At 46.6% G+C, this 26,330-nt stretch overlaps 2 protein-coding genes across 3 annotated transcripts; one reads left to right on the top strand and one right to left on the bottom strand.

Moving 5' to 3' along the window:
• Positions 1-23,994, bottom strand: nhsl1a (NHS-like 1a). Of its 2 annotated transcripts, XM_056370651.1 has the most exons (10): positions 23,855-23,994; positions 22,236-22,354; positions 12,372-12,482; positions 10,286-10,434; positions 8,821-9,055; positions 8,564-8,695; positions 8,101-8,480; positions 3,993-8,016; positions 3,815-3,902; positions 1-2,777 (listed from the first exon to the last, which is right to left on the bottom strand). In XM_056370651.1, exons 2-10 carry the CDS (start codon positions 22,333-22,335, stop codon positions 2,051-2,053), a joined length of 5,946 nt encoding a protein of 1,981 aa, XP_056226626.1. In that variant the 5' UTR covers positions 22,336-22,354; positions 23,855-23,994; the 3' UTR covers positions 1-2,050. The 2 variants fall into 2 exon arrangements, with proteins under 2 accessions (XP_056226626.1, XP_056226627.1); XM_056370652.1 differs by lacking the exons at positions 22,236-22,354; positions 23,855-23,994 and adding an exon at positions 21,287-21,410.
• LOC130165447 (chromosome alignment-maintaining phosphoprotein 1-like) lies at positions 22,868-26,246 on the top strand. The gene is made up of 3 exons (XM_056370745.1): positions 22,868-23,031; positions 23,791-24,617; positions 24,960-26,246. The coding sequence occupies exons 2-3, from the start codon at positions 23,801-23,803 to the stop codon at positions 25,385-25,387; spliced, it is 1,245 nt and encodes a 414-aa protein (XP_056226720.1). The 5' UTR covers positions 22,868-23,031; positions 23,791-23,800; the 3' UTR covers positions 25,388-26,246.
• The last annotated feature ends 84 nt before the right edge of the window (positions 26,247-26,330 follow it).

Here is a 26,330-nt window from a genome sequence, read left to right as displayed (position 1 = left end):
TACATTTCAGAAATTCAGTTTGTCCTTTATTGCTTCCAGTTCTCCATCTCATACACTTACCTTTATTTACATATAAATGTTTCCAGTTGTTCTGACTTCTGCCTTTCTCCATACAACTACACTTTCATTCAGTTTGCCCTGTTCTCCTACTTACGTCCGCCCACCTCTCTTTCACTCCTTCTCCATACTTCCAGATTCCCTGTTAAATCGTATACATTTATTGGTTAATAGAGTAAATCTGAACCTCGAACATTCACACAGAGAAGATAATTATGTTTCTAAATTCAAAGTCTCCACCGTATAAAGTTACATCCTCATTCAGACTGATATTTTTCTACTTTCTTTGAAAAAGAAAAACAGATCTGAGGCTCCATTAACATGGAGACCGAAGCAGAAGAAAAACGCTACAGAAAAGAAACGAAGACGCAGCAGCAGCAACATAAAGACAAATGTAGAAACAAGAAAACATGATAAGATGAAACAGGATTATTTACAGTACAGGAAACACTACATCCCTTATTAAATACAGTGTCATCCAGTGTAGCTGGTACTAACATATAAAATGGTAAATAATAATGTCATAATAATGTCAGCTGCTGTTGGAATATTTCCAGTGCTGCCTGATCTCAGAGAGGAAGCTAACGGCTCAACATGGTTATAAAAAATATTAAAATATTAATAATAATGATAATAAACAGGGACTGAACCTTCCAGTTCACTTTCCTCTTTTACTTTAATTCAATCTCACTGTTCGAGATCATGATCGTAATATTAAAAAGATGCTTTGTCATGTGCGGCATGATACGGCTTTTTATAGTTTAGAAAGATGCTAAAATGATCGGTTCAGGTTTTCAATCAATGGGCAACTGAAATGACCTTCATCATCTTTTCTTCCACAGTTAAACAAATCAAGACTCTTCAGCTTTCTGTGTAAAACAAGAACTTAGCAGCCGGTAGCTGCTGGAGTGTTTCCTACACGTCATGAATCATTTGTTTGACATAGATCTGGTAACTGCTAATTTCACCTCAAATGTGAAAATGAATTCTTGCATTAAATGTTAAAATATTATTATTGTTGAGTTTTAATGAGTTTAACAGTTTGTTTTTTTTTAAGTCGAGGTCATGCTTTTTTAAAATGAAGAGCTTCATTATCTTTCATACAGCTGCTGATCAGAAGCGGCTGATTCAATACATATTGCTAAGATAAAGCCAATAATCGTCAGGTTGCTAATTCAATAGAATCTGTTTAAATGCGTCTGATCACATCTTTAATATAAGTATTATTTGAATCCTGCATCAGTAACAGCCAAAAATTTGGGATAAGCTTCAAAATATAGCTGCTTAACATGTTGTTATTATTATTATTATTGTAATATATTATAACATTTACTATGTGATCTCAAGAAAACAAGCTTCTTATGTGAAAATCATGAATCTGTTTCCTCAGCATTAAAATAATCTCACGTCCTCGTGAACAAATATCAACTTCACAAACTGAACAGAGAAGACAGACACGTTCAGTCACAAGAAAATATGAATATAAACATGTTCAGTGTCTGTTCAAGCAAAAAAAAGGACAAAAGCAAATTTGATTAAATTAAGTTCGTTAACTGGAGATGTTGGGCTACGGTTACTTTCCAGGATCACAAAAAAATTATTGTTTCATCGCAACGAGTTTGTTTTCTTAAGATCGTGGTTCAACAAGCGTTAGAAAAAACATCAGGGATAATTAGACGCATGTCCTGTTCAGGCTTCTGTAGTTTTCTAACGTATAAATGTGGCAACTAGCGACACGTCCTTTATCAGAGAGTTTCCAAGTGTGCTTCAGTAAATTCAATTAAATGCTCCAGGCTGCGAGTCAGTCCGATCCAGTTCAGTCCGATCCAGTTCAGTCCGATCCAGTTCAGTCCAGTTTGCTGAGGCAGCGCAGCATGTTGGGGGTCAGCTGTAAACCTGATCTGTAGGAGACCCAGACATCGTCACGCTCAGGTACGTTTGTCTGTGAGCTCCTTTCCGTCCACGCTGCAGCTGCATCTGTAAACCTTTTCCATCAAGAGATCTCGACCAACCTCTGGCTCAGCTCTCCGTCGGCTCCTGGAAGGTTTCCTGTCGGCGACTTGGCGAACACCTCGTCGTCTTCCTCTTCTTCCTCACTGTCCCCCTCAAAGATGGCGGTCATGGGGGCCGCGAAGAAGCGGCAGCGAGCGGCAAAGCGCCGGCTGCCCGAGCAGGGAGGAGTGAGGGAGCGAGGTCGCATGGAGGAGGAGGAGAGGAAGAAGAAAGGGGAGGAGGAGGAGGAGGCCGTGAAGAGGAGGCCATTATGTGTCAGATCCCTTTGTCTCAAACCCAACATCATAGATAAGTCCTGACTGTACGGAGACGTGGGAGACGCTGGTATGTCCAGGGTCAGGTGGGCGTTGATGTCATGTGTATCTGAGGTAAGGGACGAGCTTGTGGCTTTGACTAGGTGTTGGTCCGGTGGTGGCGGCAGTGACGGCGCTCCCTGGAGGTCGCTCGAGGTCGTAGGAGAAGCATCTTTGCGAAGCCGCTCAACAGCCGAGATTCTCGACGACGAATCAGATCGACTTCCCTTCCTCAGCAGGAGCGCCTTGAAGCTCTCACTCCTCGCTGACCTTTGACTTCGGAGGGCTGCTGGTCGCGCTGGGCGGGGGAGGGGGTCAGTGGGAGTCACCGGGGGGGAGGAAGAGGACGACGAAGACGAGATGCGATGTCCATCATCTTCTGCATCCCTTCTTCCTAGCATCTTCCTCTTGGACCTGAAACAAACAGAAAAAAGACGAATTACATTCTCGCCCTGTCCTGGAAGAAAACACCCGAGTCCCGGCTGCTGCCTCACCCACCAAACGAGAGAGAGAGAGAGAGAGAGAGAGAGAGAGAGAGAGAGAGAGAGAGAGAGAGAGAGAGAGACAGAGAGAGACAGAGAGAGAGAGAGAGAGAGAGAGAGAGACAGAGAGAGAGAGAGACAGAGAGAGAGAGAGACAGAGAGAGACAGAGAGAGAGAGAGAGAGACAGAGAGAGACAGAGAGAGAGAGAGACAGAGAGAGAGAGAGAGAGAGAGAGAGACAGAGAGAGACAGAGAGAGAGAGAGAGACAGAGAGAGACAGAGAGAGACAGAGAGAGAGAGAGACAGAGAGAGAGAGAGAGACAGAGAGAGAGAGAGAGAGAGAGAGCGTGGAAACATTTGTACAGGAAGGAAGGTCTGTGTGAGGAAGCTTTTAATCACAAGGGGAAGAAAACAAGAAGGTGTGTGATCAGAGAACAAGCTTCTTAGTTACAGAGCAAGAAGGAGGTTCACTAGCTGGGGAACAAAGAAAGGAAATGATTTCAGGTCGGGGAACAAGGGACCAGAAGCTTTTTCATGAACAGGGAAACACAGAACAGAGGAGGGAGGGGCAGCGACTAGAAGTGGAAGAAGGAAAAACTAAGGAAGTTAACGAGATACTCTTGGTGATTTATCTAATTAAAACTACCTTCACTCCATCTACCACATTCAGTGACCCATTATATCTTTACCTGCAGCCAATCCCCGACTACAAGGCCGTTCATGCTGTGCCTTCCCATACTGCACTGCTTCGCAGCGGCAGAGAGAAGGGTCAAGCAGATTAGTGAGTATGAGTTGGTCAATCAATCAGTCAATCAATCAGAATACTTTATTGATCCCCAAGGGGAACTTATTACAGTTGCTCCCTAAAGAATAGAAGTGTGACAGCAAAGATTCGGAATAAGAAATAAGATGATGAAGATAATCTATATAGTTGCATCCTGTGTTTAAATGTTGTCTGTGTGTTCCCACCTGTGGATGACGGCGAATAAATCCTCTGTGGTCCGCGGTCGACCGGAGACGAACATCTGATCTGCCGACACACTCACAAACAGATCAGCTGGGGCGGGAAAACACAGAGGGGGAGTTAGAGGCGGATGTGACATCACTCACTCGGCTCTTTAAACACAGAGCGGGAAACACAACTCACCATCCGGAGCTCGCCCGACCTCCTTCGCCCCCTCCTCGGTCCTCTCCTCCTCTTCGCACTCCTCTGGTTCCCGTATCAGGAGGTCTGGAAGCGACAGCTCCCCCCGCAGGCTGTCATTGGACAGTGCACTGCTGAGGGAGTACCTGCTCTGACCAATCAGAGCGCAGGAGCTCTCAGAGTCGCTCGTCTCTTGCTCATACACTTTCATCATTCTCACTCGCTCGCTCGTTTGCATCGTTCTCTCTCTCACCACGTCTCGCTCATCCCCAGATGAGGATGAAGATGATGACGACGACGACGATGACGAGGAGGGGGAGGGCGCCATTGTTGATGACATCATGAGCAGCTGTCTGCCCGGCCTCCTCTTCCTCCTCTTCTTTGCTTTGTCTTTTTTCTTTGAGGTAGATGTCATCATCATCATCATTGCCGTCTTTATCCCTCGTTCTTTCACCGCTTCCTCCTCGTCTCCAGCCAGCGATGACCTCATCATCCTGTTGTGAAACATTTTCTCATCATCTCTCTGGAGTGCGATGACCCCAGCGCAGCGCGGGTCCGTCGCTCCAGTCTGGGTGCCACCTGTTCGGGTAGAAGCCGGTCCGTGAGCCCACGAGTTCCCGATGGTGCTCGACGTCTCCGAGGTTCCCCACGTTCCTGGGATACCACAGTTCTCCAAGGTGCTCATGGTCCCAGTGATACTCCAGGCCTGTGTGATACCCATGATTCCTGGGGGGCCACAGGTCCCATAGATGCTATTCTCCACGTTGCCCGGCGCTCCTGAGGCGTCACGGTCCTCCAGAGTAACCGCGGTCCCGTTGGTCTTCGAGGTGCTGGTCCCTGTGGTGCTCAGACTCTGTGCAACACCTGCGATCTCCAGGGTGCTGCAGGTCCCAGAGGAGCCTTTGGGTGCCTCCAGTTTTGTTCTTCTGGGTGAAGTCAGGGAGAGATCCGGCTTCTTGTGCAGAATTTGTGGCTTCTGCCTCTGAGGGGAGCTGGCAGGTGAGAGTGTGGTGATGTCAGCAGGTGATTTGTCAGCAGGTTTGTCGACAGCGGAGCACGTTAGGTGCTTTGATGACGGCGAACCAAGGGTCAGATGTGTGTGCGAGTTTATGCAGGAGGGATCAGAGGGAAGCTGTGATTGGTCGTTGAGCCCAGAGAGAGGCGATGTGATTTGTCCACTGCTTGTCAAGCCACCTGGTCCTCGCCGCGCTTCAGGAGACGCCATGAGACCCAGGATGCAAAGATCAGGCTTCTTTGGGAGGACCGGCTTCTCCGGGGAGCGGAGCTTCGTCAGGCTGCTTGTCTTACAGACATTATTACTCTGTTTTAAATCAGTACTTTCTGAGGATTCTCCGTCAGCTGCACCACGTACAGAAGAGTCAGTGTGGAGAACATCCTCAGTGTTTCCTCGTTCCTCTGCAGGCTCTGGTAGCTTAGCATCTGCTAGCATCGTCTCTTTGACCTGTTCTTGTTGGAGAGAGGGATGCTGGGGGATTGTGTTGATGCTGTTTTTGTCACAACCAGGAGGCATTTTCACCCAGGGACCGTCAGGACTGGAGATTCGATTGTTTGCCAGCGTAGCGAACATGTCTGAATCTTTCCTTCCTCGTTCATCGGACTGGACGTCTGTGGGCGTGGTCACCTGAGGTCCAGAGCTTCTCTGGTTGGCTGAGCTGGGAACAAAACCTGGTAGCTGCAGATCAGTGTGACCTGACTCGGCGACCATCTCACCTTTTGTTAGGTTGTAGTAATCGTGATCATAATCTGATTTACATCCAGGTTGCTTTGCATCAGAGTTGGTTAAGCTAAGAGGGTTAGCATTAGCCATTAAAGCACTGGACATGTTAGCTTCATTATAGATAGTATCATGTGATCCAGTTCCATCAGGACTAACTTCAGCCGACACAGAGTCGACTGGATGAGCGTCTTTACTTGGTCGGTCAGTGTGTTCCTGGTTGGAATCAGCTGACAGTGTAGCATTAGCTGATGTAGCATTAGCTGATGTAGCATTAGCCACCACGATGCTAGTTAGCAGGGCTTCATGGTTCTTTATGGAGCGCAGCTTGACGCCCTGCAAAGCTTGGGCGGTGACCAGGGGGGAAGGGGGCGTGGCCACTTTAACACGACGGTGTGGCGACCTACCAGGGCTCAGTGGGGGTAGGGAGGTGGCAGGGGGAGTAGTCAGAGGAGGAAGAGGAGGTGGCGGAGGTGGAGGAGGAAGGTCAGCGATTGGCAATTCTTGGAGCTCTGAAGAAGGAGGAAGAGGAGACAATGGGGGAGGAGGTGGGGAAGTTGGGGGAGGAGGGAAGTTGGTTGATGATGACACTGTGTACACTAGTGCATGATGGGAGCTCTGCCTGACAGCATAGGAGTAGGGGGGAGGAGGAGGCCGGCAGGAAGGAGGAAGAGGAGGAGGAGTGGGGAGAGAGGAAGGTGGGAGAGGAGGAGGTGGTGGAGGAGGAGGAGGAGGTGGTGGAGGAAGAGATGAAGGTGGAGAAGGAGGAGCAGTGGAAAGTTTGGTGAAAGGAGGAGCAGACAGGCAGGAGTGAGGAAGAGGAGGAGCCTCATGAATGGGGGAGAAGAAGACAAGAGGTGAAAGAGAGGAACGTTCTGGTAGAGGAGGAGGAGGAGGAGGAGCAGGGAGAAGAGGATGCTTAGCAGAGGACTCTGAGGAAGTGCAGGAGGAGAGGGAGGAGGTGGAGGAAAACGAGGAGGAGAGGGAGGAGAAGAGCGACGACTTCCTCTCTGGCACCGGGGGCTTCGGCCTCCCCTCGCCCCGAGACCTTGTCCTGGGCAGGGAGGAGACGGCAGGGGACAGGGGGAAGGCGGGCAGGTGTGAAGAGGAGAAGGCTTCAGGGCTTGCTGTGAGAGGGGAGGAGGGGGTGAGGGGGGAGGACACGGGAGTGCCAGGAATGGGGGTGTTGGACTGGCTGGAGTATCCACTGGAGGGCGAAGCGAGGCGCTGCAGCCCCCCCACGGAGGAGGCAGCTGGGTGGGGGTTGAGAGTGAATCTCAGCCCCTCCTCCTCGGAGCCTGGAGATCCAGGGGTAAAATCAGGGGGGTGGGAGTGGCCGGGGCTTGGCAGGAGGTGCTCAGGGGGGGGGTCATCAGAGTTTCCCGCCTGGGGGTCGAGGTTTAATGGTTCAAAGGTTGAGACTGTCCCACAGTTCAGCCCATTCTGGCGTCTCTTGGGGTTACTCCGGGGCACCCAGGGGTCATGGAAGGTCTGCGGTGACGAGGTGGGGGTCCGCTGGGCGGCGCGCTCCAGGCAGGGACTGTGCTCCAGGCAGGGACTGTGCTCCAGGCGGGGACGGTGCTCCTGGCGAGGACTGGAGGAGGACCGGGCGGACTTGCTCCGACCTGGCCGGCGCCTCAGGGAGTCGGAGCGTAGCGGTGGGGGAGGTGGGCGCTTGGACTTACGGAGGGAGATGCTGCGGGTGAGAGTGCGAGAGTAGCAGGAGGAGGTGCTGGACCTCCTTTTCTCCCGGTTTAGCGAGATGGAGGAGGTCATCATCCTCTCTGAGCACAGGGAGGTGTTGTCAGTGAACGCTGGGGAGGAGCGACCAGAGGAGAGGAGGGGGTCGCAGCTCGTCTCCAGGGTGATGCCGTTCCAGTCTCGCCCAGTCTGACCACTGTGGACACTGGAGCTGGGGGAGAGGAGCTCGTAGCTCCATCTCTCCCCACTGAAGGAGCCTCCATCGCAGGAGGAGGTGGTGTCCTGCTGGGCGGAGCTCTGCTCGTCCAGAGCCTGGTAACTGAACTGAGACTCTGAGTCTGCGATTGAGGAGGAGGAGAGGTAGTGGGAGGAGGAGGGGGAGGTGTGAGGTTGGGCAGCCTCATTCAGGGGCTTGTCGCTGGGGTAAGACCACTCGGGCTGCAGGCCACAGCTCGGGGTGCTGGGAAGGGAAGGGGTGACGGGGGAGGAAGGAAGAGAGGAGGAGGAGGAGACAGGAGACTGTGGGATGACTCTGGCGGTGTGGTCGAAGGGCAGCAGGGGCTGGAGGTCGCTGGGGAAACCCTGTAGATCCTGTGAATGGAGGAGACGGAGAGAAAGATTATTTTCTGTTTCGTTTACTCAGTTTCACGTGACGATGATTTGTCTGACACTGACCTGGCAGCAGGACGAGGAGGCACTGAGGGTCCTGCAGGAGGCGCTGTTACAGCTGGCCTCGGAGTTCAGAGAGGAGTTGGTTGCCAGACGCGGGAGGCTGCTGACCTCAGAGGAGGATGGGCAGTCGACACGTGGGGAGGAGGTGAGGGAGGCCATGAGGCTGGATATCCCCTCTCCTCTTGGGGCTCGGATCCTCCTCACCGACGACTGCCCCTCCTTTCTGATTTCACTCAGCTGCTTCTCCTCCTCCTCTTCCTCCTCCTCCTCTTCCTCCTCCTCCTCCGTGGTCTTCTGTTGGCGGGTGGAGGTGCAGGAGGAGGAGGCAGGTCGACCCACGGTGGAGAACTGACCGGGAAGAACGGAGGAGACGGAAGGCGAGTCTGGAGAGAGAGAGAGGGATCAACCTATTGATCCTTTGAGTGATTAATTAATGGATGTGTGAGTGAATGGGTGGAGCTCATACCCGGCTTCCGGTTGACATCATCCGGTATCCCGGTAACCGTCTTGCGGCGGCTCAGTTTTCGGGGTCGCCGGGACAACGAGTCACCGTTGGACACCGTTCTTCGGAAACTTGCCTGACGATCAAAACTCTCACCTCGAGTGTGAAAGACGAGAAACACAGTTCAACAGGTCAAAGCCCTGGCTGTTTACAAAGTCTGATTAAAGGTCAAAGGTCATGATGAGTTTCAGGTCAGCTCTGGATCTGACTCCACCCCCTACCTGTTATATTGATCGGGACGATATCAGCGGGAACTGCCTCCGCCTGCTTCCTCATCCTCTCCTCCGGCGTCGGAAGCCGGGGGGTCGATTCCATCTCCACGTCGATGGTTGGCTCGTACGCCGGGGCGAAGACGTCCCAGCAGGAGGTGAGTTGGACAGGGTTCAGGACCAGCGGGGTCAGAGGTCGTGTGTTGCTCAAGATGAACCTCTCGTCTTCGTCTGAGGAGGCCGACGACTGAGGGCAAACGAAACAAGTTAGTAGAGTCTAGTTTAACCAGGTGAGTTTCATCCTAGTTAAATCTAGTTTGACCCCAGTAGAGTCTAGTTTAAGGTCGTTTAAACTAGTAGTAAGGTGTGCTGTGATTCAGCCTGTTTGATCTTACGTTAACCCCAGTACAGTCGAGGTCACCCAGGTCTACTGACTGACGTCTGGTTGGGAGTGACTAGGACAGACTCTAGTTTAGTCTAGTTCCTTCTAGTCTAGTCTAAATTACTCTAGTTTGATCCACGTTTACCTTTCTCCTCCAAACTGAAAACTTGAAACAAACTGAAAAGCAAGAGTGAGAGAGAAACTCCAAACATCTGGATTTCTGAGAGACGGGGAGGAGAAACCACGAGGGAGGGAAAGACAAGGTAGAAAGAAAAGTAAATCATGTGATCAGGACACAGGAGACAGATTATGGTCAAAGACAAAGATGACGGATACAAAACAATGACAGAAGAACCGTGTCAGTGTCTCTGTTTCACCAGCAGGTGGCAGTAAAAGAAAGTAAGTTTCTGCTGCTGCAGGTTCTTCAGATGAGACTGTGAGACCGAGTCAAACTGAACCAGAAAGAATCAGAACTGATCACAGTGATCTATAACTGAGATCAAACTAAACCAGATTTAGATCAGACCTGGATTAAACTGGATTAGAAACCAGGTTAAATGAAACTGAAAACCAGTGACACTGAAAAAATAGTGACAGCGTAAAAAAAAAACTGTCACTGAAAAAACACATGAAGAAAAAAACTAAAGATTTACATTGAAAAACATCATGAGACAAAAACAAACTAAATTATATAAGATAAGATTGAGAGATTGTAGTTGTGAATGTAAATTTGATTTTTCAGTTCTTGGTTCAGCTGCTGTTAATGGGACAAATACAGGCTAAAAAATAAAACGCCCACAGGAAACGAAACTGAATCCATAGCAACATCACACCTCGTGATTACAGCCTCCATATAATGAGAAGTAAAGCTGGATGATGCATTCATCTGAAATTAGTAGTTGGTTAATTAGTTAGTTAGTTAGTTAGTTAGTTGTGGTTCAGATTTGCTGCAGCTGTTTTAACCCAGACGTCTTTGTTCTGCTGCAGTGTGTTCAGCCTCATTAATATTCATGAGCTAACAGCAGCTCCGCGTTAATATCATGTGTGTCACTGTGTTTTCGTGTGTGTGTGTGTGTGTGTGTGTGTGTCACTAACCATCTTCCTGCTTTTGTCCTTCCACCCTCTGCGTGTGCTGCCCTCTGATTGGTCCAGGCCAGAGGAGGACGGAGGGGAGGCGGAGCTCGGTTGGTGGAGGTGAGAGCTGGTGGGTCTGCTGTAGCCATGCTGAGTCAGCCGGTTACACGCTACATACACACACACACACACACACACACACACACACACACACACACACACACACACACACACACACACACACACACACACGAGAGCGAACAGATGCAAGATTAGACACTGATGCTTATATGGCAAATAATCAATAATTATCAATCAATCAATAAATCAGGTGAAAAAGTGTCTGATTATGATGCCGTTTCTTCTAAATCATCAATCATTCAATCAATCAATCATAAATTCATTAATTGATACTGAGGAACATGAAAGAAGCAGCTTCCTCCTTTGTCTGTGAATTGGGGCGGGGGGGTGACATGTGGCAATGCAGCTGCTGTGATGCAGTCTGCACCAGCAGAGTGTGTGTGTGTGTGTGTGTGTGTGTGTGTGTGTGTGTGTGTGTGTGTGTGTCCTGCAGGCAGACACCTGCAGCTTTCTGCAATCTGCTCTCAGTATTCAATAGTCAAAGGTATTGATTAGATCAGCTGAATCCAGGGCTAAAATCCCCAAAATAAGAGTTTTATATTTTCTGTTTCATCAACATTCGAGGTGTCAAATGTGACGCTAATACCTGAAGCGACAATAAGACGTTTCATTCACTCGTCCTCACTGAGCAGGTTCATCAGTGAACGCTGGTGTTTCTGTGTGTTCGGGCAGAACGGAGCTTTTCCTGAACGATGACATAAGCTGCTCAGAGAGAGGCGGAGCTGTGAGACAGTGACGGTAAGACGACGACGACGACGACCTTTAGTCGACTCAGACTTTCTCTCTGATCGTTCATTTTAATGGATGATGTCTGAATACTGAGCTGCTGCCATTTTCATCCTGATTGAAACAGCTGCATTAAAACAGGGAAGGTGACGGAGTGAAGACTGAACACCGTCAGACACAAGACGTCTCAACGTTTTCTGTTTTGAAACATCAATATATTTAATATTAACTTTGTCGGCCGGTTGGTAAAAAGAATATAAGTGACAATATTTCAATAAAACCTGAAACTACAGTTATGATCTATTACCCAGATTTAGTTGAGTTTTACTTTTACTGCAAATGATCAAATTAATATGAATGTTGAGATTCACCCCTCGATCAATGTTCAGTCTCAACTATGAACATGGACAAGAATGTCTTTAACACCACGACAACAAACAAAGATAAATTAAATTTTAAGACCTTTTTTACCACTTCCTGTTTCTCTAGTTACATTTATTTCACACTTTTGTCGTTACTTCCTGGTATATTATAATTAACTCATCATTAAATGTGACCTGGGTAAACAGCAGGAAACACCTGGATGAATTTATTGAAGGATTAACCAATTAAAAAATAAGATCAGAGGTTTGTTTCGACGGCAGGTTGGAAACACATTTAACACTTATTTAGGAAACTGAAGTCGGTGCTTCATCAGACTTTTCATGACCTGCAGAGAGTTTGTGTTTGAGTCCTGAACAGAACTCGATTATTTCAGCCATTAAATAATCAATCAAACCCCTTATTCAAATGTATTATTGTGAAAGGTTTACTGCGTTTCCTTCTACATTTATGTCCAAATATTTATTATATATATAAGATTTCAAAAGTGAAAACAATTTAACATTTTGTAACTTTAATTATTGTACACATTAATTATACATTTACCATATTAATTTGTGTTGTATATTAAGTGGTACAATACTACTTGAGTTTATTATATTATTAATTAATATTACTTCATTGAGTTTATTATATAATGTCATTATCAGTCGCAGTACTTTAATATTTCATATATAATTTGTCGGTGTCACATTTAAGTTGGTTATTTACACCCCCTTGAGTGTGGAACACCTTTGGTTCCCACCTGCCAGTGTTGCAGGGGGACAGTCTATCGGACGCACATGTAACTGCTAAGACGGCAGAGTGATGCTGAGTCAGCTGTCCTGTCGTGTTGGTGGTTATTCTTGTGACCTCTCACCTCGCAGGTCATCAGCGCTGCCGGATCGTCTTTTCCCAGGGATGAAGACCAAACCCTGCTGAGGCTTCTGGGTAGTGTAGTGAACAGACCACTTACTGTCCCTGTCCCCTGCTGCAGAGACACAAAGGAAAGCACAGTTCAGTGTGTGTGAGTGGTTTCTGTGTTTAATCTCTTTTCAGCAAATCCATTCACACATAGAGAGAGAGAGAGAGAGAGAGAGAGGAACAATGATGATCAGCGCTGCAGCACTCAGCACTGCTCAAGGTGACCTCAGAGACACACACAGCCAGAGGGCTTTTATTCTGAAGGAGCAGCAGATTGATTAGCTGTGGTATTTAGTGGACAGATGTGAAGACAGAGTGTCGGTTTTCTGCAGTTTGGAGGAAGCTGAACTCTGAAATATAAAACCACAAACTTCTCTCACCGACACAGAAACACTTTATATTTCATTTGGAGACTAAAGTGTCCAAAGTGATTTATATGTTTAAACACACACACACACACACACACACACACACACACACACACACACCTTTCAGGAGACGCTGGGTTACAGCTGAACACCGGCTGCAAACCTCCACATTTATTCAAATAAACATTAACAAACAAAATGAGTTGTTAACACAGCACATTAAAGGACAATCTAACTGAACAATGCAACACTGCAGCTCACATCACGTCACTCTGCTGCGAGACTCAAGCTGCTTTAAATCAATATTAAAGCCAAACACCATATTAATAACAAAATAGATACGAGGAATTCTGTGACTTACGAGACGTTGTTGGAGATACAACTACATACAAACCTCTGCATCATGTGTCCAGATAAATAACTAAATAAATACATTTCTCATTTTCTATAAGAGTCGAATCCAAAATATGATCAAGAACAAACAAAGGATGAAACAAAGACAATAATATAAAGTATAAAGTTTGAAAGTCATTACACTTAAAAAAAGTTCCACTGGTCTTTAAAAGGTACCAGTGGTCCTTGAGTTCCTTGAGTAGTGATAGTGTACTAGAGATGCTTGAGGAGACTCAAATGGTCCTTGAGAAGGAATCAGAGATTCTTGAGATGGTTAATTGGTTGTTTGAGGAGATCCTGGGTTTTTGAGGGAGTCCTAGATATCCTTGAGAAGTACAAAGGGTCCTTGAGGAGACTTAAATGGTCTTTAACAAGGACCAAATAATCATTGAGGAGTTCCCTGGGCTCTTGAGAAGATACTGCAGGAGAGACAAATGTACCTTGGGAGATCCCTGACGCCTAGATGGGCTTCCAGAGGTCCATAAGGGGGTTCATGTCCTCGACGAGATCCCCAGGGTCCTTGAAAAGACTTAAATAGTCCTTGTGGAGGTCCCATGGTGCTTGAGGATCCTTGAGGAGGTTCCTGTGGTACTTGGGAAGGCTCCAAGTATTCACGAAAAGGTCCCAGTGGTCTTTGAGGAGACTCAAACGGTCCTTGAAAAGGCTCCTGAGCTGGTTCCATGCATCCTTGTGAAGTACCAGAGATGCAAATGATACTTGAGGAGGTCCAGTAGCTCCCAGACCAGTCCCTGGGGCTCCTTGAGAAGGTACCAGACATTGTTGAGAGGGTCCCCGGGGTCCTTGAGGAGGTTTTAGGGATCACAGAAAGGTTCTAGGGTCCTTGAAAAAGTCCTGGAGTCTTCAGGTGGTTGAAGGTCTCCTTCAGGAAGCTCCAATGGTCCTTGAGAAAGTTCCAGGGGTCCTTGAGTCAGTTAACGGTATTGTTGCTATGGCTACACGCAGTTTAATGCACCTTGAGTTAAACTGTTAACATGTGTTGACACCTGCCAGCCAATCAGAGAGCAGGATTTTATGAGGTCATCTTCAGAGAACTATATTATCTATATAACTACTCTCTCTACATGTACAAGTGATGCTCTCTCGCCCATAACATGCATAACAACGCAGTTATAAACCAATAAACCAGTTAATAATCTCACACACACACACACACACACACACACACACACACACGGTCATAAACATGAACACACTCACCTCTGGTCTTATTGAGATATTTGAGGACGGATTTGATCGCTGCTCCGATCAGAACCATAACGACGCCACACTCTCCCTCACACACACTCACACTCACACACACACTCGACACACACACTCCTGAGGCTGCAGCAGACAGAGAGAGAGAGCGGGCGAGCAGCAGCAGTAATGCAGCTCGACTCGCTGCAACGCCGCTCTCCTCCCACTTCTCTCTCTCTCTAGCCACCGTTCTGTTTCTATGTCCCTCACCCACCTCTCTGTCTTCCTTTCTTATTTTCAGACACACACACACACAAACACACACACAGAGACACACACCACGTTGGCAGGAAGCCAGCACATGTGTGTGTCCTTCATGTGTGTCGCCAGGTGATGAAGGTTACCCACAAATACTGCATTAACACACACACACACACACACAAAACATGATGCTTTGTAGATGAAGAGACATGAAGAAAGAGAATTGAAAGTGTGTGTGTGTGTGTGTGTGTGTGTTAGTGTGTGTGTGTGTGTGTTAGTGTGTGTTAGTGTGTGTGTGTGTGTTAGATGTTCATCTTTTATGCTCTGTGTTCACCGTCCTCCCTGTGATTCTCTCTGTTCTTGTATTTCTATCTTTGTGAGGACGTGCTTTCAAAGTGAGGACATTTTGGCCGGTCACCACCTTTTCAAACAGCCTGTGGGGGGGGTGGTGGCGGTGGAGGAGGGGGGGGGGTAACGGAGGGTGTGGGTGGGCAGGATGAAGGCCGAGGACAGACCTCATCTCAGCCACTGCACAACAAGGTGTCCAGCTACGCACAGTTCAGAACACAGCTGCTCCATTATCTTCCATGTCAGAACATCGGAGCATCTCTTACTGTTTCTTCTGTCTAAAGGGACAAAGGTCGGCTGAGTTTAAATCCTGCACCATGTTTTAAAGCGAGAACATTTAAATCTTAAATGCACAAAAAATATTCTCATGAAAAACAAAAGTTTGATTCCAAGCAGTAAAAATGAAAGTCGTTAAATGTAAAACATGACATTTTCTTCATTGAAATGTTCTAGGTGGCGCCATCGAGCCATTTTGCCGCACCGATGTGCAAGACCCAGAAAACATGTAACCTTTAACGGAGTTCGACGGTGATTTTCATTCAGGAATAATAACAAACGGAGGAATCGGCACCAGTCGACGCTCAGGCTTAATAATCCCAAAATGGCAATTATCACATCAAGCTCGGTGTGTTTGTGTGCATGTATGTGTCCAGTGTTAGCATGGTACACACAAACACACACACACGTTCCACCTGCTCCATGTTCCACAGAGAGTGCTGATGCTGGGTGATGGAGTTGAGGATCACCTTCATCATCACCTTCATCGCCAGTCACAAACTGGGACAGTTCCAGTCTGTAAGTGTGCCAGCTATGTGGGCCAGTGGAGCAGCTAATTACTTCTGTCTTCGTGCCTGACAGCCTGTCTGTCCGTCCGTCTGTCTTCACCTCTCCACTGTTTTAATTAGTTTAATTAATTAGACAGTAAGTAGGTCACACTATCATTATGTCACAGTGAGTATATATAGACGAAATACATCCAGCTCTGAACTCTGAGCAGAAAGCGTCTGTTTTCTTTCTGCTGTCCAATCAGAAAAAACACAATAATGAAGTCAGGTGTGACCAGGATCAACCACCGATGACACATGGTCAAAAACAACCAATCCAACGTCACCAAACACACAACGGGAGGAGGGACGGAGGCACAGTCACAGATCCAGGTGTGCTGTAGCTGGACTAGGAGGCTGAAGGTAGCAGCTGTTGCATGTTAAAGCCTGTTCATCTGCTATTACAGGAATTAGTCATTAGCATAGCGTATGGAGCTGCAGCTAATCCCTGCGCACACACACACACACGCACGCACACACAGACACACACACACACACACACACAGGAGATTATACACACAGGGGAGGTAATTAAGTCAGAACATGGAGACTCTGTGTGGTTTTGTTCTGTGTGTTTTGGTTTGTTATCTGAGAATAGCAGCTGACTGGCGCTGTGATACATTATTGATCAGACAGTAACACACAGAGTGTGTGAGTGTGTGTGAGTGTGTGTGTGTGTGTTATCAGCAGAGATCTGCAGGCAGAGAGCGACTGTTTTAATATTCTCATTTAAATAAGAAGAACTGGACCCAACAGGGACGGACCAGACTCACAGACATTTTCACTGCAGATACTTTGACTTGTGAAGGAAGGAAAAACACAGGTGTAACTCATGCGATAGTAATTATAATTTAATTACCATTAATTTTATTAGTGACACCTGTGCTTCTCCTGCTGTCACATGTCCTAATGTCTGCTGGGAGACAGAGCTGCAGGATCGATTCAGGACCAAACTGGGTCTAAAACAGGATCTGGGGCCAAACTGGGACCCCTGGGATCAGTGAAGTTAACAGAAGAGGGCAAATCTAGACTCTGGGTGGATTTGGGAACAAGAGCCAGACTAAGGTAAGTGGATCGAAATCCAGGGGACCACAGAGTCAAGAAGGCTAATGAGGACCATCAGAGCCAATAAGAGCAAAGGGGGCCATTCAGGACCAAACAGACTAACGTGGTTCATTTGAGACCAAACAACACCTACCAAGCTAGCTGGGACCATGCAGGGCTGAAAAGAGCCAAATCAGGCTATCTGGGACCAAATTCAAGACCAAAGTGGGTCAAAGCAGGTTAGTTAGAACCATTCAGGAGCTGGTAGGACCGAGGACCAAATGTCAGAACCGTATAAAGCCAACCAAGGCTAACTGGGATCAGCCGGGCCAAAAAGAGCTGAATCAGACTAAGTGACACGGTTCCAGACCCAACAGAGCCCAACCAGGTTAGCTGAGACCATTCTGAGTTAAACTGGGCCAAAGAGGAGAAGCTGGATACACTGAGGACCAGACACAGCTACAGCAGATACTACTTGTGCTAGTGCTATAAGAAGTTGTAGTAGTTCCCATGATTCCTAGCAGTACCTCTGTGTAGAAGGGGCGTGGTTTGCGTGGCCTCCAGCCCGGAGCTCCTCCCTCGCTGCCGTCTTAAGCAGAAGAAGTTGGTCCGGCGCCTCTTGCCGGGCCGGTAGCGGTACTGAGGTGGCACCTCCGGCTCCTTGGGGGGCAGTGGGGCACTGAGAGGGGAGGGGACGGACATGGTGTAGCCGGGGCGGGGCTCTGGGGTGGGGGGACATGAGCTCGTTCGGCGGCGATGGGTGAGGATTGGGCAGGTGGGACGCTGCAGCTGAATGGGCGGGGATTGTGGTTTCCCATGAGCCTCTGGAGCAAGGAATAGTTTCCCATGAGGCTCTGGGGTAAAGGAAGGGTGAACATGGGGGCGTGGTGGGAGGTGCTGGGGGCGGTACCAGGGGCTGTTGCCTGGATACTGAAGGTGAGGTGGGAGGGGCTTTTTGTCCCCTGAGGGAGACCCCGGCTTGCCGACGGTACCAGCTGCATTCATCCTCCAGATGGCGTCATGGTGCTGGTGGATTTTGGCGCTGAGCAGGCGGCGGCGCAGACTTCCCTCCGTTTTCGGTTGCAGGGCAGCCATCTTACGCGGAAGAAGCTCATCTCGCTCTTCATCAGGACCCGTGTTCCAGCAGCGTGTCGCCATGCCAGGCCCCGCCCCCTCTCCACTCAGACACTCCACATACGAAATCATCCCGTCTTGATTGGTGATTGGCTGTTTGATGACCGGGTCCGCCCTCAGGACAGATCACAGATGAATCTCGAGACTCACACTATTCCCTCATAAATGTTTTCATCTTTTCACAATAAAAGCCCCAGAGGATTTCCAACCCTTCATCATAAAAGCCCTGAGTGTCTTCACAATAAATATCCGAACTTCAGTCTTTCTAGAAAAGATCTTTCATGAGAAAAAACCTCCAGATTTATTTCATCCTTAACTGTAAAGGAGCAATGTTTAGTTAATCCTTCACAGTAAAAGCCCAGTTTTCCCTTAGTTCTTCAAAATAAATGTTTTAAAAGCCTTCAGTCCTTTAAAAAATAATGCTTCTATCCTTCACAGTAACATTTGTTGTTTTTTTTTACCCCACTTAAGAACCTGCTTCAAATAAATGCCCAAAATGTCAGTTTTTCACAATAAAATCACTTAACACTTCACAAAAAGAGTAAAGCCACTAACTAGTATTAACCTTCACTAAAAAGCATCATAATGTTGACAAAGAAAACACAAGTCCCAAGTTTCTGCAGCCGTCACAATGAAAGCACTAACATTTTTCACATTAACAGTCTAAAAGTCTTTCCGTTCTCCACAAAAAGTCAGAAACATTAAAATTAAATCTCTCAAAATGTCCATCACAGTAAAGTTCAAAACTTTTCACAGTAAAAGAGCCTCCAGATTTGGCATAAAAACTCTGTAACAGCTTAGAAACTTGCCAAAGGTTTTTCACACTCAGCCGCAATTAAAACTTTTAGCATCTCCGTGTAACATCCTCTCATTCCTTCACAATAAAAACCTCAGACCTCCAGAACCAAAACCCCAAACTCTCCCGGGCTCGAAAAATCCAGAAACGATCCCAGTCCAAAAACATTTCAGCGGTAAATGTGATTTCTTTCCTTCAGAAGTGTTGACAGTGCGTCGCTCTGTTTCCTCTCCTCTCTCTCTCTCCAGCTTTAAGCTACTAACAGGGATTATCCAGGTCTGCAGATGGCCGGTGAGGGACAGGTATTTACCTCAAGACACACACACACACACACACACACACACACACACACACACACACACACACACACACACACACACACACACACCACATGTTGCTTGATACTGTATTACTGTGTCACACTGGGTAATTCTATATTTGGATCACAGAATCAGACGACTAAAGGTCAACGTTGAGTCCGACCGTAGATTCTCACATTGTCCTTCACCTGCACATTTAAAGTAAAAGTCTAGAGTTAGTCTTTAGTTTTCTGTCATCAGATCCTGAACTTGGACTTTAGTTTACCTCAGTCCTGCTGCCCCACATACTCACTACAGCACCAAATGAGGATTAGTCCGCTACTGAAAATAGTAACCAACAAATGCTTCACATTTCCTGTTTGTTTTGATTAAAAACTGGTCAAATTAAATTTTTCTTTGGAATGAAACTATATATTTGTCCTGTCAAAGAAATCCAGTTCAGATAAAAGTAACAACCACATTTCTTTAAATGAAAATAAGTGAAAGACAAGTTTTCCGTCTTTCTCTCAGTCACATTGATCTAATGATCAGTTCATCGCGCAGCCAGTCATGCTGTGGTCACCTGACCAACACACACACACACACACACACACACACACACACACACAAAAGAGAGAGAGGAGTCACATCACTCTTCAGTTACTCTCTCCTCCTCTAACATCTGTCATGTCTGTCCTGACAGTTTTATTTGTGTTTTCAAATGAACATCATGTGCGAGTCGGTGAAGTTCTGCTCAGCTGTCAGTGATGGATGAGGAGAAATCTGAAGTTATTTTGCTCTGGTACTTTACTTTGATTCTGCTGTTCGTCTGACTCGTCTGGATGTATCTGGAAACTGGAGTTACTTTGCAGAAGGAGCTGATTGGTTTCTGTTTATTTCTTGCATTTTATACGTTTCCTTCTGTTCATTTTGCTTGACTTCAACTATCTTTTTTCATGCTTCCATCCTTGTTAGCCTGTTAGCCCGTGGCTAACACTCCTGACTCCTGCTGCTGTAATTTACAGTTACACAACTTTTAGTGCCCGTTAGTGTTAATCATTGTTTTACATTTTGATTTTAAATACTTTTTTATCAATTCTTGATTTGATCATTTATCAGTTTTATGCATCCCAACACTAAATAAACAAGCTGCTACTGCCACCCAACTGTCAGCAGTCGAGTTTTCCAGTTGCGTTGTGGGTAATGTAGGCACCGGATTAAAATAGGATATGTCTGGTTGTGCTTTTTAATCTCCAATCGCAAGTGTGATGATGTTAACACAACATTGACAGGATGAATCTGCCCGTCAAAATAAAACTAATAAAGCTCCAGTTTATCACCATATTAAAGTTTGTTCTGTTGCAGCTGTTGTCTCCGTTTCACTCGTGAAAACTCGTGAAGCTGCTTATTGTCGTGTTATTGCTGCACATCCATTCAAAACCCTCAGTGTGCTGCACAGAGGCAGAACAGCTGTGTTTGGAAGCTGAATGGGATGTTTCAGCTTGCCTCAACAGGCCAGCAGTGATTACTGACTGACACACACACACACACACACACACACACACACACACACACACACACACACACACACACGTGTCAAACTCAAGAATGCACATGCCTCCTGACCCAAAACTTCCACTTCTGCCACGAGCCACAAGGATTCAATTTCAACACAAAATATTGCGAGAAGCAGCTGCACTGGAAGTATCAGTAGTAGTACACGCAGTAGTAGCAGTAGTATTAGTAGCCGTAACCATAGTAACACTTACAGAGAGCACAAAGGACTGCAGCAGCTGTAATCTGGAAAATACTCCATGTACTCGACACTTTCCCTGCACGGATCTCTCTCTCTCTCTGCTTCAAGTAAAGCTTGCTCGACCCTCTTTGTTACAGACCCCCCCCCCCCCCCCCCCCCCCCCAACCCCCAACCCCTAAAAAAAAAAAAACAGACTTTCAACACACACACAAAAAGAAAAGGTTATGGAGATAACAGTGTGTGTGTGTTAACAGATTCCTGACAGCTAGCGGACAAAATGACCTACATCTGAGTACACACACACACACACACACACACAAACACACACACACACACACACACACACACACACACACACACACTCTTATCTGCAGCATTTTCCTGAACTTCTTTAAAGTTCTCCATAAACACTCTACCTCTCTCTACCTCCCTCCCTCTCTCTCTCTCTCACCTTTTAAGCAGAGCATGTCGTCCTCGCTCGCCCGAGGTGCGTGTGTGTGGACGTGAATCTTGGCTAACAAAGACTGAAGGAAAACACAAGTTCAAACACAGATTCCTCTCTCCCTCAGTGTCTCCCCTCCCTCCACAATAAAAGCCCCCTCCCTCTCTCTCTCCTCACTCAAACCAACCCTCGCTCTACCCTAACTTTCACTCCCCCATCACCTCCTCCTTCTCTCTCTTTTGGCAGACTGTAACTGTAACAGCTGACCTTCAACCTGATGATAAAGTTTTGATCCAGTTCTGTTTCTGCTTTTCAAAACAAAAGCCCAATTATTTATAAGGCTGCAAATTATTTTCTTAATTTACAGTTACATGTTATAAATAAAGTAAAGTACTGTATTTGAGTACAAGTCTGAGACACTTGTATTTTCATTTTCTTCTACTTCACACTCCTGAGTGAAATATTATATTTTTTTTACTGCATTATATTAATTTATAACTTCTTTTACTTTGCAGATTCACATAAATAAAACAAAATTTAATTATGATGCACTGTCACAGGTTAACATAAGGAAACTATGCATCGCAGCAGTAGAATATAATTATCACCATCTTTAAGTACAATTTGAAATTTTGTATTTTTTACTGAACACAACATTTAATTTTCAGACGATGAAAAATACAAAATAAAACCAACAAATAAATTGTGATGTTTTATTATAACAACCTGACTTTACTTTCCTGTGACTGTGTTTCGTTACAGTAATAAATGTAATTTATTGTTTATTATCGCGGCTCCATTAAATGTGCACCTCTGAGAACAACCGTTGCTCAGCAACAGACCTCACAAACATCTCCCCCAGCAGCCAATTAGATGGCTGCCTGGTGGTTTAAAGGTCTCCCTCTCTCCTTCCCACGGACACACACACACACACAAACACACAAACACACAAACACACCTGTCTGAAAGATGTCATACTGAAGTGGTGATGGGAGATGTAGTCTTCTCTTCCCTCCTCTGCAGGTATTATTTGCTTCTCCGGACAGAAATAGCTTCATTAATCACCTTTAGTCTGCCCTGGATACACACGCACACACACACACACACACACACACACACACACACACACACACACACACACACAGGATAACCCAGTTACTCAGCAGATACATCATCTATGAGAATATTCCGTCTGTGTTTAAATCTGCGTCATGTTGTTATATAATAGAATATAAATAGATTTCATGGACGCGTTGTGTCCAGTGGGTCCGGGACATTTTCCATCATGTCCTCCTTCGGAAGCCGAAATATACATAAATAAATAAAAATTAAAAATTCCCACCAATGACAGAAAAAGCAGCTTTAAAGTCTGGTGGATTACTGGGGTGTTTTGAATGTGTGTCAAAATAAAATAAACTTTATCGACAGGGCTGGAACCTATTCATAATATCGGATCATCTACTTTAATTATTAATTTTAATTATGATTAATTTAACGATGAATTAATAAGAAGGAGCTTGGTTTCATGGGCGATTGTGATTGGTCGGCCGTCATGCGGCTGAAGCGATCTGATTGGCTGTGCCGGAGGTAAACACGGAAGCTGACCGCAGCGTCTCAGCTCGCTGCAGCTGCTCGGTGGATCCGGTTCACACCGAAACATTTAAAACGGTTCAATTATTTCTCCCGGGTTCGTTTCTTATCGGTTCCGGCTGTGGAGCTTCGGCGCAGATAAACGCAGCCGGCGGCAGAGGCAGGTGGGCGGGGAAACACGGTTTAACACGCGGTTTGAAGCGGGAGAGTTAGCATGTTAGCTGCGCTCCGTTAGCGCATTGATTCAAAAAACCGTTTACCGTTAATATAAAACGGTCACAATCCCGGGACGAACCCGGAATGACGTGTGAAGCAGCGACTTCACTTCGCAGATAGGTGTCAGTTCTGCACGAGCCCAGGTGTTTCCTCTGCTTTCACGTGTTTGGGAAAACTGCGGTAAATTAAAAGAAGTCTGGTGATGGAGAGAGTCAGCTGGGCGGGGCTAAAGATAAGATATAGTTAATATGTTCATGTTCAGCTACTAATGATCGATCTCTCATTAAGGACTTTTCAATTAATCATTTAGTTTTTCAAATATCAGAAAATAGTAAGAAAATCAGTCTCCTTTTTTATTTTAGATATTCATATATGATGTATTCCATGGTTCCATTATACTTTCTATAAACTAACATGAAGGAAAATCAGGGATGGCATCACTTTTAATTAATTAATCAGCTGTCAGTTAAAAAAAGTTAGAAAATAGTGAAAAATGTCAAATTTCTTATTTTGTCACTTTGCTTTGTCATTTTTGACTGAAAATCAAACTAAGATTTAAATTAAAATATTTATTTAATATAATAATATAATTTAAATAATCAATTATTAATTATTTAATAAATTTTTCCTTGAAAATGTCTCATTAATCTAAAGTTTTTACATCACTGACTGTGTTTCCTGACGGTTTTCTTCTCTCCATCTTATAGAAAAGCAGTGATGTCTGTCATCATTCAAACTCGAGGTGAAGTGGGCGGTGGCGTCGCTGCTCACCTGCAGTGCCCCCACTGTGGCCATTTCTCAAAGAGCCACGCCCACCAGCTGTCCCACATGGCGGCCTCCCACCCCGCCTGCCTGGACGGCGTGGTGGTGGGTCGCCTAGGCAACATCCTGATGTACCAGGGCACCGCCCGGCTGTACCACTGCTCCGACTGTTTCTACACCAGCCGGGACTTCACCAAGCTGTACAAGCACATCATCTCCAAACACTGCATGGACGAGAGGGAGGGGGGAGGAGGGGGAGAGGGAGGAGATGATGGGAGTGATGGGGGAGAGAAGGAGAAGGCGGGAGAGGAAGGTGAGGAGGAGGAGAAGGAGGGAGGGAAGGATGATCTGAAAAGAAAGAGGAGCAGTGAGGCTGAGGAGGAGGAGGAAGGGGAGGGAAATGAAGAGGACGGCGGCCCACAGAGGCCGGAGGCGAAGGAGACGAACATTGAAGGAGACGAAAGCGTTCTGATGTTCGACGGCGCCGGTTACCGCTGCCTCATCTGTGGCTGGAAGAACAAGCTGAAAGCTCTGGGCGTCAACCACGTGGTGAGGAAGCACGACATCCCCAAAGCGTACGCCTCCCAGGCCGTCAGACGGGACGCCGCTCCGCCCAAACAGACGCAGAGCAGCGGGGCGGCGGAGGAGGAGGAGGTGGCCGGGCTGAGCGGAGACCTGCTGAAGGAGGAGATGGAGGCAACGGCCAAGGTGGTGCGCTTCATCTCCAACCGCTTCGTCTGCCTCATCTGTGGCTGGAAGACCAAACTCAAAGGTACCTGTAACGTTTCCTGTCAAACACGTCAACACTCTGCCGGAGGCGGGACCTTTGAGTCCTCGCCTGGACATGAAGCCAGTGCTCATGCATGACAAATAAAACAGGAAGCCGCTCATAGAAGAGAAGCTCCATAGAGCTACAAAAGGTAGAAAACCCTCCAGGGAACCTCTGATGTGACTGGAGCTCAGACGGTTTCTCTAAGTCAGGAGAAAATCTGTCGCCACATTCAGTCCTGAAACAGTTTTAAGACAAATCTCTTTGTAAACATAGAAGCCTGTTTCCTGCCTCCTCCCTGTGTGTCAGCTGTGGATGAACCTGTACCTGTGTGTGTTCTTGCAGGTTTCGCCATCAGTCACGTGGTGCGCAGCCACGACGTGGAGCGTCCGTACAGCTGCAAGGACTGCAAGCGTTCCTTCTTCCTGCCCAGCCGCCTGCAGCAGCACGTCAGAGCGTCTCACCGGCCCGGACGCTACGCCTGCCCCTTCTGCTGCTTCAGGTCCCACTACCTGGGAGGGTTCAGGAGGCACTGCAGCCGCTGCAACGCCCGGGAGGAGGAGGAGGGCGGAGGAGGAGGGGGGGCAGCAGCAGTAGGAGGAGGTGGAGGAGGAGGAGGAGGAGGAGGAGGAGGAGGGGAGGATGAGGAGGGGGAGGAGAACGAGGAGGAGGAGGAGGGAGAGGAGAGGAAGGAGACAAGAGCGGGGAGGAAACGACGGAGAACAGGGAGGGTGATAGAAGAGGAGGAGGAAGAAGACGAGGATGAAGAATGAGTGGAGAGGGAGGAAGGAGGAACTCAGGGCTGGAAGACGCCAGCTTTGACAAAATGTGTGAAAGATACGACGGGAAAATTAATACCAACAGTATTTTTCATTTCCTGAAAAATCCATGTCATTTAAAAACAGTCAGTTCTCCGTGTTTTCCATCATGTTTTGAGAAAACAACAACAACATGAATGAATCTCTCAGATCTCAACAAACTGACGAGTCAAACAGAGATCGTCCTGAACGCAGCTCGTTAGTCCGTACGACCACACACACACACACACACACACACACACACACACACACACACACACACACCTCCACCTGTTCACTGTGACCCGGTGACGCTCATGTAAACCCGTTAGTGACTGTTTCAGTTCCACCACAGAAACGTTTGATTCTGCTCCTTTAAATAATGAATAAAGTTTTTTTTTTTTTTTACAGCTCGGATTATTAAACGTGTTGTTGATGAAGCTGCTGCTGTTGTCATGGAAACAGTTTTAGTAGATACATCTTTTGTATTTTCTCTGAACCTTTATAAATTCCAATGAAGGAAATTTACTTCCAAACTTCTGCTGGTTCACGACTCGAAGGGTTTGAACTGAAGATGTTTGATGTTTGTTTTTTCACCATTTCTTCAATTGACCAAATGATTAAATCGATTGATCCTGAAGATAATCAGCATAATAATCAATAATAAAAACTAAATGTTAGTTGCAGCCCCAGTGTATAAACTAGTTGAAAACAGCTCTTGATTATTCTTCTGTACTTTTAATTAAACTGTTTTTTTTAGTTTGTTGTACTTTAGTAAAAGATCAGAATATTTCTTCACTATGAAATATAAATAAATAATGTTACACACTGAAGACAACTGATCCACTGATGAAGACTGTGGGTGTGGTTGAAAGCTCAGGATCTACTGTGTGTGTGTGTGTGTGTGTGTTTACCTGAT

The sequence above is a fragment of the Seriola aureovittata genome, chromosome 24 (genome assembly GCF_021018895.1).
Source record: "Seriola aureovittata isolate HTS-2021-v1 ecotype China chromosome 24, ASM2101889v1, whole genome shotgun sequence".
NCBI classification, from domain to species: domain Eukaryota; kingdom Metazoa; phylum Chordata; class Actinopteri; order Carangiformes; family Carangidae; genus Seriola; species Seriola aureovittata.
This window is presented reverse-complemented; position numbering and strand designations above follow the sequence as displayed.